Source organism: Mustelus asterias, chromosome 14 (genome assembly GCF_964213995.1).
Source record: "Mustelus asterias chromosome 14, sMusAst1.hap1.1, whole genome shotgun sequence".
In the NCBI taxonomy this organism is placed as follows: Eukaryota; Metazoa; Chordata; class Chondrichthyes; order Carcharhiniformes; family Triakidae; genus Mustelus; species Mustelus asterias.
Genome location: NC_135814.1, coordinates 100,680,578 through 100,694,266, shown reverse-complemented (window position 1 = coordinate 100,694,266; position 13,689 = coordinate 100,680,578). Strand labels below are relative to the sequence as shown.

Here is a 13,689-nt window from a genome sequence, read left to right as displayed (position 1 = left end):
CTTCTGCATCGTAACACATTCTGTGATTTCCAGTCGTTGAAGTCAAGCTTTCGTGAAATGAGATCTCGCTGCGCTGGATCCTTCTTAGATTTGCCTTCCCAATGAATCTACTGCACCATCAAGCTCCCTGTATAGCTAGCAGGCAACTGTCACCATTCCAATACTGAGACCGAGGCAGTGTGTACAACACAGTTTTAGCAGTACCATGATACTTACTGAGCTGCGGAGCTGCAGAAACTCTGTGCTGGGGATTTCATGCTGCGAATGGATCCCAAAGATCTTTCCCACGCAACAACGGACAAATTCAATTCAATCTTAGTTCCTGCTTTATATTGGTGATCTAACCGAGCAAACAATGGCTGTCTGGAATGTTGCTCCAGTTTGCTCATTTGCTCTCTCTCTCTCCTCTCTCTCCTCCCTCTCTCTCTCTCCTCTCACTCTCTGTCTCTCTCTGTCTCTCTGTCTGTCGCTCTCTCTCTCTGTGTGTCTCTCTCTCTCTCTCTTGGTGGGATATACATGTACTCTCTCTCTCTCTCGACATTACAAAGTGTTTTTATCCGTGTCTAAACTGGCTCTGTATTCCTGCAGGTTCCTGGACATCCCATTCCCTGAACATTTGAACACAGCGAGATCTCGATTCTACATTGGGAGCAGGAAGCGGCGGAAAGGACTCTTTACAGTAAGTGTCCGGGGGGGGCGAATATACACTCCAAGCTCAAAGTCAGTAAAATCTTTCCGACTGTGAATTACGCAGAACCGATAAAAGAGAAATGTTTTAATTCAGAAATAAAACAGGGGCTGCATTGATGTGAGGAAAACTGTGTTTAATTCCAGGTCCAATCAAGGGAGGGTTAACCGGGATGGGGGGGAAAGTTGTCTTTATTCTTTACAGATGTTGCCTGATGTTTCCAATTCTCTCTGTTTTTCCGTCTGACTTTGAGCTGGTTAATAAATTTCAGATCCCTCTCAAAGACTTGTATTACAGAAGAGAGAGAGAGAGTTAAACTTTAGTTTATTTATTAGTATCACAAGTAGGCTTATATTAACACTGCTAAATTCTCCCTCAGCGTACCCGAACAGGTGCTGGAGTGTGGCAACTCGGGCATTTTCACAGTAACTTCATTGCACTGTTAATGTAAGCCTACTTGTGACACTAATAAATAAACTTTAACATTGGCCCTCCAGCTTTCAGAGGGTGATTAGCACTGCTGCCTCACAGCTCCAAGGACCTGGACCTGATTCGATGCACATAATCCGGCCTTAAACCTGCGAACAAGGGATGAAACCTGAAATCACGGCCTGTTTCTGACCTTGATTCTCAACACTGTTCATGACATACCCTTGCCCTAGCCCCTCCCTCTGGGATCTTCCTACATTAATTCCCGGCTTGGGTCACTGTCTGTGAGGAGTTTGCATGTTCTCCCCGTGTCTGCGTGGGTTTCCTCCAGGTGTTCCGGTTTCCCCCCACAGTCCAAAGATGTGCAGGTTAGGTGCGTTGGCCATGATAAATTGCCCCTTAGTGTCCCGGGATGCGTAGTTTAGAGGGGTTAGCGGGATAAGTATGTGGGGTTACAGGGATAGGGGCTGGCTGGGATTCTTGTCGGTGCAGATCCGATGGGCCGAATAGCCTCCTTCTGCACTATAGGGATTCTATGGTTTCTATGAGAGCTTGCCTGTCCCCCTTCATTGGACAGGGAGCCTGGGCGGCATGTTGGCCCAGTCGTTAGCCCTGCTGCCTCACAGCGCCAGGGACCCGGGTTCAATTCCGGCCTTGGGTCACTGTTTGCGTGGAGTCTGCACATTCTGCCCGTGTCTGCATGGGTTTCCTCCGGGTGCCCCAGTTTCCTCCCACAGTCCGTAAGACGTGCTGGTTAGGTGCACTGGCCATGCTAAATTCTCCCTCAGTGCAACCGAACAGGTGCCAGAGTGTGGTGACTCGGGGATTTTCACAGTAACTTCATTGCAGTGTTAATGTAAGCCAACTTGCGACACTAATAAATAAACTTTATCTTGTCTCCATGCCAGTTAAGGGAACAACTTGGTGAAAATCCCAAAGGGGGAGCGTTCCCCCACCCCGGGGGGCGAGCTCTGGACTCCCAACCCCTGTTTCCCCGCCCCCTGAGGGAAGATCCATCCCAGGATCAGACACAGAACTTGACTCAAGATAAAAACAAAATACTTGTGGGAAAGATATTTCACTTGAATTCCCATTTGGGTTAATGAATGGTCAAAGCACCCGGAGGAAACCCACGCAGACACGGGGAGAACGTGCAAACTCCACACAGATAGTGACCCAAGCCGGGAATCGAACCCGGGTCCCTGGCGCTGTGAGGCAGCAGTGCTAACCCACTGTGCCACCCTATAAGGACAAGGGTAGCAGATACATGAAACACCATTACTTGGAAGTTCCCCTCCAACTCACCCACAATCCTGACTTGGAAACTCATTGGCTATTCTGTCACTGTTGCTGGATCAACTCCCTCGCTAGCAGCACGGTGGGTGTACCTACACTACTCAGGAAGGCGGCTCACCGCCACCTTCTCAAGGGGCAACCAGAGATGGGCAATAAATGCTGGCCTAGCCAGCAGGATTCATACCCCAAGATTCAGGACAGATATCCTTGTTAAGCTATCCAATGAAAGTGTCAGGAAGGTCAGGGGCAGGAAGCGAGGAATGGTCCTTGACTCAAGGTTTATTGCTGCTTGGGAAAGCGCAGGCTCAGTGGGAGGGTGAGTAGGTCCAAAGGCCAGGAAAAACAAGGAACCTAAAACTGCCCCGTCTGTTGTGCCGCAGGGGTTACTGAGACAGCTGGTGCTGCTACCGGGATCCGACGCCACTCGAAGAATCTGCCCCCATCCCAATCCCAGATTAGCCGCTCTCTCCATCCCTAAACTGCTGACGGAGGTCCCGTTAAAACCAACCGACATCGCAAAACATCCTTATGGTAAGCAAGCAATGGTGGATTAATCTCAGCGTCCTCGTGTACGAGAGTGATTTTCTTAAAAATTCATACCTTGTAAAATTCTTCTTGTGTTTTGCCCTCTGAAAGACTCTGGGTAGAATTTTCCTGCCCTGCCTGCAGGCAGGAACAGTTTTGGGCCCCCATATCTAAGGAAGGATGTGGTGGCCTTGGAGGGAGTCCAGAGGAGGTTCGCAAGAATGATCCCTGGAATGAAGGGTTTGTCGTATGAGGAACAGTTGAGGACTCTGGGTCTGTACTTGCTGGAGTTTAGAAGGATGAAGAGGGGATTTAATTGAAACTGAATACTGAGAGGTTTGGACATAGTGGACGTGGAGAGGATGTTTCCACTAGTGGGAGAGACTAGAACTAAATTAGAAGACACAACCTCAGAGTGAAGGGACGCTCCTTTAAAACTGAGATGAGGAGGAATTTCTTCAGCCAGAAGGTGGTGAATCTGTGGAACTCTTTGCCACAGAGGGCTTTGGAGGCCGGGTCATTGAGTGTCTTGAAAACAGAGATAAATAAGTTCTTGATCAATAAGGGGATCAGGGGTTATGGGGAGAAGGCAGGAGAATGGGGATGAGAATCATATCAGCCATAGGGCGGCATGGCGACACGATGGTTAGCACTGCTGCCTCACAGCACCAGGGACCCGGGTTTGATTCCCGGTTTGGGTCACTGTCTGTGTGGAGCTTGCACATTCTCCCCGTGTCTGCGTGGGTTTCCTCCGGGTGCTCCGGTTTCCTCCCACAGTCCAAAGATGTGCGTGTTAGGTGGATTGGCCATGCTAAATTGACCCTTAGTGTCTGGGGGACCAGCTAGGGTAAATGCATGGGGTTATGGGGATAGGGCCTGGGTGGGATTGTGGTCGGTGCAGACTCGATGGGCCGAATGGCCTCCATCTGCACTGTAGGATTCTATGATTGAATGGCGGAGCGGACCCGTGGGCCGTATGGCTAATTCGGCTCCTACATCTTATGGTCTTATTTCCTAGTTGCTGAAGTGACCTCCCCTCCCCGGCAGCAGGTTCCCTGGCACTGGGATGGGCGAGCTGCTCAAAATGGTGTAGACTTTGGCGGGACTGGAAGATGCATGGTGGGGGGGGGGAGGCTGGAAAACTCAGCCAAAGAACTTTCCCTCTTGCCGAGTGTTGGTTACAGTTGACTCGGTCTGAAGACGTCTTTGTAGTCTTATGTGGACTATGAGTCTTTATTGACTTTTAGAAGCATTTACAAATATACAAGGGCAAGGAGCGAGGGTCTATCGGCGTTGACGTCTCTATCAGGCCCAACCTGCTCAACCTTTCCTCATAGGATAAGCCCCTCATCCCAGGAGTGAGTCAAATGAACCTTCTCTGAACCCCTTCAAATGCAATTATATCCTTTCTCAAATAAGGAGACCAAAACTGCATACAGTACTCCAGATGAGGCCTCAACAAGGTGTTGTACAGCTGCAGTAAAGCTTCCCTGCTTTTATATTCCATTCCCCCTGTGGTAAACACCAACATTCCATTTGCCTTCCTAACCACTTGCTGTACCTGCATTCCAAGTTTGTGATCCATGTCCCAGGTCGCCCAGATCCCTCTGTACCTCAGCGTTCTGCAATCCCTCTCCATGTCCCAGGACGCCCAGATCCCTCTGTACCTCAGCGTTCTGCAATCCCTCTCCATTTAAATACCGTACTGCTTTTCTATTCTTCTTGTCAAATTGGTAAGTTCTCACATTATACCCCATCTGCCAAATTTATGCCCACTCATTTTAACATCTTTACGTCCCTTTGCAGTTGGGTGGCACAGTGGCAAGAACTGTCGCCTCATGGAGCCCGGAACCCGGGTTCGATTCCCGGCTTCATAGAATCATAGAATCTCTACAGTGCAGAAGGAGGCCGTTCGGCCCATTGAGTCAGCACCGACCACAATCCCACCCAGGCCCTATTCCTGTAACCCCCCATATTTACCCTGCTAATCACCCTGACATTCGGATCAATTTTAGCATGGCCAATCAACCTAACCCACACATCTTTGGAATATGGGAGGAAACCGGAGCACCCGGAGGAAACCCACGCAGACACGGGGAGAACGTGCTGACTCCACACAGACAGTGACCCAAGCCAGGAATCGAACCCGGGTCCCTGGCGCTGTGAGACAGCAGTGCTAACCACTGTGCCACCGTGCCGCCCAAAGGAACATGAAAACCTACCACATTTGCAGCCCCTTCTTTTAAAACCCGAGAATGTGCGCCGTCTGGTCCTGGGGACTTGTCAACCTTTAGGTATAATAGTTTTCCCAGCAACTGTTCCCTGCAGTAGATGATCGTTTTAAGTACCTCCCTTGCTCCCATTCACCTCATAGTTTTCAACTATTGTCGGGAAGTTCTACAGTGACTTTTATTTCAGATTTCCTGATGTTGGGTGGATTTACCACAGGTATTTGGGCGAGGGAGTTTCTATTTGACGTATGCTGCCTTAATGATGTTTGACTCCCTTTGGCAGCCCCCTCAGCTCATGCTTCCCTGGGCAGGGAACAGGATATTCCGGGTTTTCCGGGTCTTTGGCCTCCGTCAATCTTGCTCCACAAATCTGTCAGGAAACCTGAAAATCCGAGACTGGAGTGAGGCCTCCCCTGAGGGCAGTTCCTTTCCACCCACATAACAATGGCACATTGCCACAAGGCCCTGCCCTGACACCAACTTACCTTTCTGTCACCTGCCCTGATACCAACGTAAATCTTTTAAAATAACATTCTTTCATGGGGTGTGGGCATCGCTATCTGGGCCAGCATTTATTGCCCATCCCTAATTGCCCTTGAACTCAGTGGCTCGTTCAGGTATGTCAGAGGGCAGTTGAGAGTCAACCACATTGCTGTGGCTCTGGAGTCACGTGTAGGCCAGACCGGGTAAGGACAGCAGATTTCCTTCCCTAAAGGACATTAGTGAACCAGATGGGTTTTTAGTTTGTTTATTACTGTTACAAGTAGGCCTGCATTAACACTGCAATGAAGTTACTGTGAAAACCGCCTAGTCGCCACACTCTGGCGCCTGTTCGGGTACACTGAGAGAGAACTTAGCATGGCCAATGCTAACAGCAGAACTAGGGGGCATGGCCTCAAAATAAGGGGGAGCAGATTTAGGACTGAGTTGAGGAGGAACTTCTTCACCCAAAGGGTTGCGAATCTGTGGAATTCCCTGGCCAGTGTAGATAGATTTTTTGAACAGTAAAGGAATTAAGGGTTATGGTGAGCGGGTGGGTAAGTGGAGCTGAGTCCACAAAAAGATCAGCCATGATCTCATTGAATGGCAGAGCAGGCTCGAGGGGCCAGATGGCCTATTCCTGCTCCTAGTTCTGATGTTGATATTCTTATGTTATATTTATGTCTTTTGGACTGTGGGAGGAAACCAGAGCACCCGGAGGAAACCCACGCAGACACGGGGAGAGCGTGCAGACTCCGCACAGACAGTGACCCAAGCCGGGAATCGAACCCAGGTTGCTGGTGCTGTGAGGCAGCAGTGCTAACCACTGTGCCACCATCAACAATGGTTTTGTGTGGGCCAGGCTGGGTAAGGACGGCAGATTTCCTTCCCTAAAGGGACATTAGTGAACGAGAGATAGGTTTTTACAACAATGGTTTATGGTCATCTTTTATTGGACTTTAAATTTCAGAAATTTAATTGAATTCAAATTCCACCTTCTGCCATGGTGGGATTCGAACCCGGGTCCCCTGAGCATCACCCTGGATCGCTCGTCCAGTGATAATACCATTACGCCACCACCTCCCCTATTCATTTGATAATGCTCCTGTGAAGCACTTTAGATCATTTATACCTTGAAGACACCATATAAGTTCTGGTTGGCTAAGACATGTATTTAATACATGAAAGTATTACCCTAAGAATGGTTATCGGTATTGTGGACAGGATTTTCCAGCCCCGACACTGACAGGCTTGGTCATGGGCAGGATGGGGACACTTGGAGAGCCATCAAAAGTCAACCACTTTCCAAATTTTCCAGTCCTGCCTGCGATGGCACCCACAAGCGTTGGGGCTGGAGAATCCTGCCCTCTATTAGATAGAGGTGTTATTACAGGCAGACACTAGAGTAACGCGATTAATGCTTACATGGCCTCATTATAAAACAATACCGGAATTATTCATTCGTGGGACATGAGCGTCGCTGGCTGGGCAGCATTTATTGCCCATCCCTAGTTGCCCGAGGCCAGTTGAGAGTCAACCACATTGCTGTGGCTCTGGAGTCACACGTAGTCCAGACCAGGTAAGGACGGCAGATTTCCTTCCCTAAAGGAACCAGATGGGTTTTTCCGACAATCGACAATGGTTTAGTGGTCATCCAGATCCCAGTTGACTCTGGAAGCTCCAAGGAATACAAACCCTGACTATTTCGTCTCCAAGGATGTTACCAGGACTGGAAGGTTAGAATTATAAGGAGAGGCTGGATCGGCTGGGACTTTTTTCCCTGGAATGTAGGGGGATGAGGGCTGACCTTATAGAGGATTATAAAATCATGAGGAGCAGAGATAGCCAAGGTCCTTTCCCCAGGGTGGGGGAGTCCAAAACTAGAAGGAGAAGCTTTAAGGTGAGAGGGGAAAGGTGACCCAAGGGGCAACTTTTTCGCACAGAGTGGTGCGTGTATGGAATGAGCTGCCAGAGGAGGTGGTTGAGGCGGGTACAATTACAAAAAGACATTTGGACAGGTACATGGATGGGAAAGGTTTAGAGGGAAATGCCTGGTTGGCATGGACAAGGTGGGCCGAAGGGCCTGTTTCCGTGCTGTATATCTCGAGGACTATTAAAAAAAACAGCAGGAAATGGGGTCAAAGGGGGACAAAATGCTAAAAAAAGGCAAACTTCCTGGCTCTTTACTTGAATACACGCATCTCATTTGAAGAACGGCACCTCTGACAATGCAGCACCCCTGTTGGCATTGTCCTGGAGTGTCGAACCTCCATTTTGTGTGCTGGAGTGGGGACTCGAACACTGACTGGGAGCCGAAAGGGTTACTCCCTGAGGGTTTCTATGATTCTACAATGTTATGATTTTCACTTTACTACGTTCGCGGTGTTCTATAAATGGAAGTTGCCACCTAAGACATTCCAGGTAAAGAGCAGTCACTCTGGGTGTGGGGTGGGACAGTTGTAAACACCCAGGGAATGTGACTCACTGCCTCCAGGTAGCCAGGCACTGATGTGTGAATCATCCAGGCTTCTGTCCCCGTGGACTTACCCAGTTGGCTCCCAGGGCAACAACACGTCAATTTTCAGATTCTCCACCTTGTTTTCAAATTCCTCCTGGGTGTTTCCCCTCCCGGTTTCCTGTCACCTCAATGGAATGCCGCACATTCGCAGTGTGTGCTCTCCGCCCATTCCGATCTCTCGTGTGTCCCTATTTCTAATTGTTCCACTATAAAGGGCAGCACAGTGGTTAGCACTGCTGCCTCACCGCTCCAGGGACCCGGGTTCGATTCCAGCCTCGGGTCACTGTCTGTGTGGAGTTTGCACATTCTCCCCGTGTCTGCGTGGGTTTCCTTCGGGTGCTCCGGTTTTCTCCCATAGTCCAAAGATGTGCGGGTTAGGTGGATTGGCTGTGCTAAATTGCCCTTTAGTCTCAGGGGGACTATTTCGGGTAAATGCATGGGGTCACGCGAATAGAGCCTGGGTAGGATTGTGGTCGGTGCAGACCTGATGGGCCGAATGGCCTCTTTCTGTACTGTAAGATTCTATGATTCTATTGGCAGCCATACCTTCAGCTACCTGGAACCAACACTCCAAACTCCCCTCCCAGCTTGCAGGTACAGCAGATAATAAAGAGAGCAAATGGAATGTTGGTATTTATAGCTAAAGGAATAGAATATAAAGGTAAGGAAGTATTGCTGCAACTATACAAGGCATTGGTGAGGCCGCACCTGGAGTATTGTGCACAGTTTTGGTCCCCTTATTTGAGGAAAGATGCAGTGGCATTGGAGGCAGTTCAGAGGAGGTTCACTAGATTGATTCCAGAGATGGGGGGTTTGTCGTATGAAGAGAGATTGAACAGTTTAGGCCGATACTCTCTGGAATTTAGAAGAATGAAGGGAGATCAAATTGAGGTATACAAGATGATAAAAGGTATGGATAAAGTAGACGTGGAGCGGATGCTTCCTCTTGTGGGGCATTCTAGGACGAGAGGTCATAGTCTTAGGATAAGGGGCAGCAAATTTAAAACAGAGTTGGGGAGAAACTACTTCTCCCAAAGGGTTGTGAATCTGTGGAATTCGCTCCCCCAAAGTGCGGTGGATGCTGGGACAGTGAGTAAATTTAAGGAGGTGTTAGACAGATTTTTAATTGGGAATGGGTTGAAGGGTTATGGGGAGAAGACAGGAAAATGGGGATGAGGAGCATATCAGCCATGATCGAATGGCGGAGTGGACTTGATGGGCCGAATGGCCTATTCCTGCTCCTATATCTTATAAACTTATGACCTTACAATAAAGCACAAAGATGGCTATGCTTGTTGGGGATCAATTATCTCAGCTCCAGGACATGGCTGCAGGAATTCCTCAGGTTAGTGTTCTAGATCTCTAACCATCTTCAGCTGCCTCATCAGTGACCTTCCTACAGAAAACGTCATTGGCCACTGCAGACTGGACAATCCCAGTCGCCAGCCAATGGTGAGCTGCCTCCGCAGCTGGAGACGCACTGAGTCTGAAAATATTCCTCTCAAACGCTTTAGCCGGAATCTTATCACCCGTTCCCACCGGTGGGATTTTCCCATCCCGCTGCAGTGGGATGGGAGATTTGGCTGGTTTCCAGATTCTCCGATCTCCCTGCAGCGAGAGTGTGGCGTGAACAGCCGGTAAGATCGCGCCCTGAGTGGTGATTTGCTGTCTTCCTGGCACCGTCTGGACGTTTCTGTTGACGGGGATGTGTGAATATTGACCGGGGTGGCCAGTGAAGCCACCCTCTCTATCAGTTACTCCATGTTCTCCATTTCGATGGTTCGCACCCTGTCGTTTCCTCGGAAGGAACTCTTCAAACGCAGACAATAAAAATACAACAAAAGTTACTCCAACTTATCAATCAAAGAAAGGGTTTGAGAAAGAAACTTCAATACTCCAAACTTGAGGCCTCACCCTGGGCCAATCCCACAATTCCCAACAGGTTCTTATTTATAGTGAGTCAGCTGACCATCACATCGTTCTGTAATTGGTTGCATGGTTTACTGGGTCAGCTGACCCTTACAGCTTGATACCATTGGTCACATTACATCCAATACAAAGTTGTCACCGGTTACATTCTAACAGCTGTAAGGATGTGAATGTTGTTCATTGCCTCTTGTTTTGAATCCAGAAACTGAAGTGAAGGTGACAGTCGGTAGCCACCCATCCTGCACCGAGACTGAAGCTAGCCGCCTCTGGTTTGACATCATCAATAAAGGCCTTTTTATCTGTGATGGCAAGACATGGGTGTCAATCCTGCAAGGTAACGTAGAAATAGAGGTGAACTCTTTTCATTGAATGAATCATAGAATCATACAGCGCAGCAGAGGCCCTTCAGCCCATCGAGTCTGCACCAATATGTGAGAAACACCTGAGTTCTCACCCCATCTGCCAGCGCTTGGCTCATAGCCCTGAATGTTATGATGTGCCAAGTTCCCATCCAGGTACTTTTTAAAGGATGTGAGGCATCCCACCCCCACCACCCTCCCAGGCAGCGCATTCCAGACCCTCACCACCCTCTAGGTAAAAAAACTTTTCCTCACATCCCCCCTAAACCTCCTGCCCCTCACCTTGAGCCCATGTCCCCTCGTGACTGACCCTTCAGCTAAGGGGAACAGCCGTTCCTTATCCACTCTGTCCGTGCCTCTCATAATCTTGTACACCTCGATCAGGTCGCCCCTCAGTCTTCTCTGCTCCAACAAAAACAACCCAAGCATTTCCAATCTCATAACTTAAATGTTCCATCCCAGGCAGCATCCTGGTGAATCTCCTCTGTATCCCCTCCAGTGCAATCACATCCTTCCTATAATGTGGCGACCAGAACTGCACACAGTGCTCTAGTTGTGGCCTCACCATAGTTCTATACAACTCCAACATGACTTCCCTGCTTTTGTAATCTACGCCTCGATTGATAAAGGCAAGTGTCCCAAAGGTTTTTTTTTACCACCCTTTTAACATGCCCTTCTACCTTCAGAGATCTCTGGACAAACATGCCAAGGTCCCTTTGTTCCATGGAACTTCTTTGTGTCATGCCATTCATTGAATACTTCCTTGTCAAATTACTCTTTTCAAAGTATAAAGAATGATTTGATTTGATTTATTATTGTCACATGTATACAGTGAAAAGTATTGTTTCTTGCGCACTATACAAACAAAGCATACCGTTCATAGAGAAGGAAAGGAGAGGGTGCAGAATGTAGTGTTACAGTCATAGCTAGGGTGGAGAGAAAGATCAGCTTAATGTGAGGTAGGACTGTTCAAAAGTCTGACAGCAGCAAGGAAGAAGCTGTTCTTGAGTTGGTTGGTACGTGACCTCAGACTTTTGTATCTTTTTCCCGACGGAAGAGGGTGGAAGAGAGAATGTCCGGGGTGCGTGGGGGTCCTTGGTTATGTTGGCTGCTTTTCCTAGGCAGCGGGAAGTGTAGACAGAGTCAATGGATGGGAGGCTGGTTTGTGTGATGGACTGGGATTCATTCATGACCTTTTGTAGTTTCTTGCGGTCTTGGGCAGAGCAGGAGCCACACCAAACTGTGATACAACCAGAAAGAATGTTTTCTATGGTGCTTCTGTAAAAGTTGGTGAGAGTCATAGCTGACATGCCAAATTTCTCCTGAGAAAGTAGAGGCGTTGGTGGGCTTTCTTAACTATAGTGTCGGCATGGGGGGAACGGAACAGGTTGGTGATGTGGACACCTTGAAATGTGAAGCTCTCAACCATTTCTACTTCGTTCCCATTGATGTAGACAGGGGCATGTTCTCCACTGTGCTTCCTGAAGTCGATGACGATCTCCTTCGTTTTGTTGATATTGAGGGAGAGATTATTGTTGCCGCACCAGTTCACCAGATTCTCTATCTCATTCCTGTACTCTGTCTCATCGCTGTTTGCGATCCGACCCGCTACGGTGGTGTCCTCAGCAAACTTGAAAATCGAGTTGGAGGGGAATTTGGCCACACAGTCATAGGTGTACTAAATTGCCCCTTAGTGTCCAAAGATGTGCAGGTTAGGTGGATTGGCCATGCTAAATTGCCCCTTAGTGTGTGGGTTAGGGGGATTGGCAGGGTATATATGTGGGGTTTTGGGGATAGGGCCTGGGTAATATTTTAAAATAGTTGGTCAGTGCAGCCTCGATGGGTCGAATGGCCTCCTTCTGCACCGTAGGGATTCTATGATTCCATGCAAGTTGTTCCGAAATATACATCTACAAATTACACATCAAAGTAAACTGTGTCTGGCATGCATACAGTCATCGGGAACCACACTCACATCTCCCCACAGTCACTAAATAGAGGCAGCAGACATGTTTATGGAACATGGTTAACAGCGTGTCAAGGCAGATCTGCCTTTATTTACCCATTGATGCAGGTTGGGAGCAATGAACAAAGAGATTGACGTAGTTTAGGCAGCCTGCCAAAAGCTGGGAATAATTACTTTGCGGATTGTGATAAAGATTTTAGAACTCAGGCCCGAAGGAGCTCCAATGTTACTGCTGGGATCAATTTCGAAATGGTCTCGGCGATGGAAGGTTCCGGCAGTGCCACGCACTCAGAAACTGCAGCAACTATCCAATCGTGGCTTGAAATCTTGACTGCCAAAACCGGGGGAAACTTACATCAGCTTTGGTAACGGAACCATTTCCATCTGCTTCAGAGCTGCTCGGATCGCTCAAGCCAGAGGGGGAATCCCCGGCGTGGAGCGCATATTCATCCATTGTCACATGGACCATCTTGTCATAGAATCCCTAAGGTGCAGAAGAGGCCATTCGGCCCATCAGGTCTGCACCAACTCTCTGACAGAGTATTTTACCCAGGCCTATGCATCCTCTCACTGCACTCCCTGTACTCTGAACCTTGAATTGGCCAAGGGACATGAAGCCATCCTTGCCGGCCTAGTTGAACATCTAGTTGTGTTTCCTGTTTTTCATCTCCAGCTAAGGAAAGACTGGATTATCTGGAGGATTATCAAAACCTGGTCACCCAGACCCTATGCCCGTAACCCCACTCATTTCCCATCACCTAACCTGCACATCTTTGGACACTGAGGGGCAATTTAGCATGGCCAATCCACCTAACCTGCACATCTTTGGATACTAAGGGGCAATTTAGCATGGCCAATCCCCCTAACCTGCACATCTTTGGATACTAAGGAGCAATTTAGCATGGCCAATCCCCCTAACCTGCACATCTTTGGACACTAAGGGGCAATTTAGCATGGCCAATCCACCTAACCTGTACATCTTTGGACACTAAGGGGCAATTTAGCATGGCCAATCCACCTAAACTGCACTTCTTTGGACACTAAGGGGCAATTTAGCATGGCCAATCCACCTAACCTGCACATCTTTGCACACTAAGGGGCAATTTAGCATGGCCAATTCACCTAACTCATCACATTATAGTAAAAAGCCACTTTAAATTGGACCGTTCATAGAATCAACAGAATCCCTACAGTGCAGAAAGAGGCCATCCGGCCCATCGAGTCTGCACCGACTCTCCAAAAGAGCATCCCACCCAGGCTCTCCCCTT

The 13,689-nt window shown here is 48.6% G+C and overlaps 1 protein-coding gene across 1 annotated transcript in view; it reads left to right on the top strand.

Annotated features, from left to right (window-relative positions):
- LOC144503909 (thrombospondin-type laminin G domain and EAR repeat-containing protein-like) overlaps positions 1–13,689 on the top strand; it is a 70,352-nt gene that overhangs the window by 25,182 nt on the left and 31,481 nt on the right. The window contains exons 4-6 of the mRNA XM_078228974.1: positions 589–679; positions 2,794–2,944; positions 10,299–10,430. Coding sequence (XP_078085100.1) covers positions 589–679; positions 2,794–2,944; positions 10,299–10,430 — 374 coding nt within the window. The remainder of the gene's footprint in view (positions 1–588; positions 680–2,793; positions 2,945–10,298; positions 10,431–13,689) is intronic.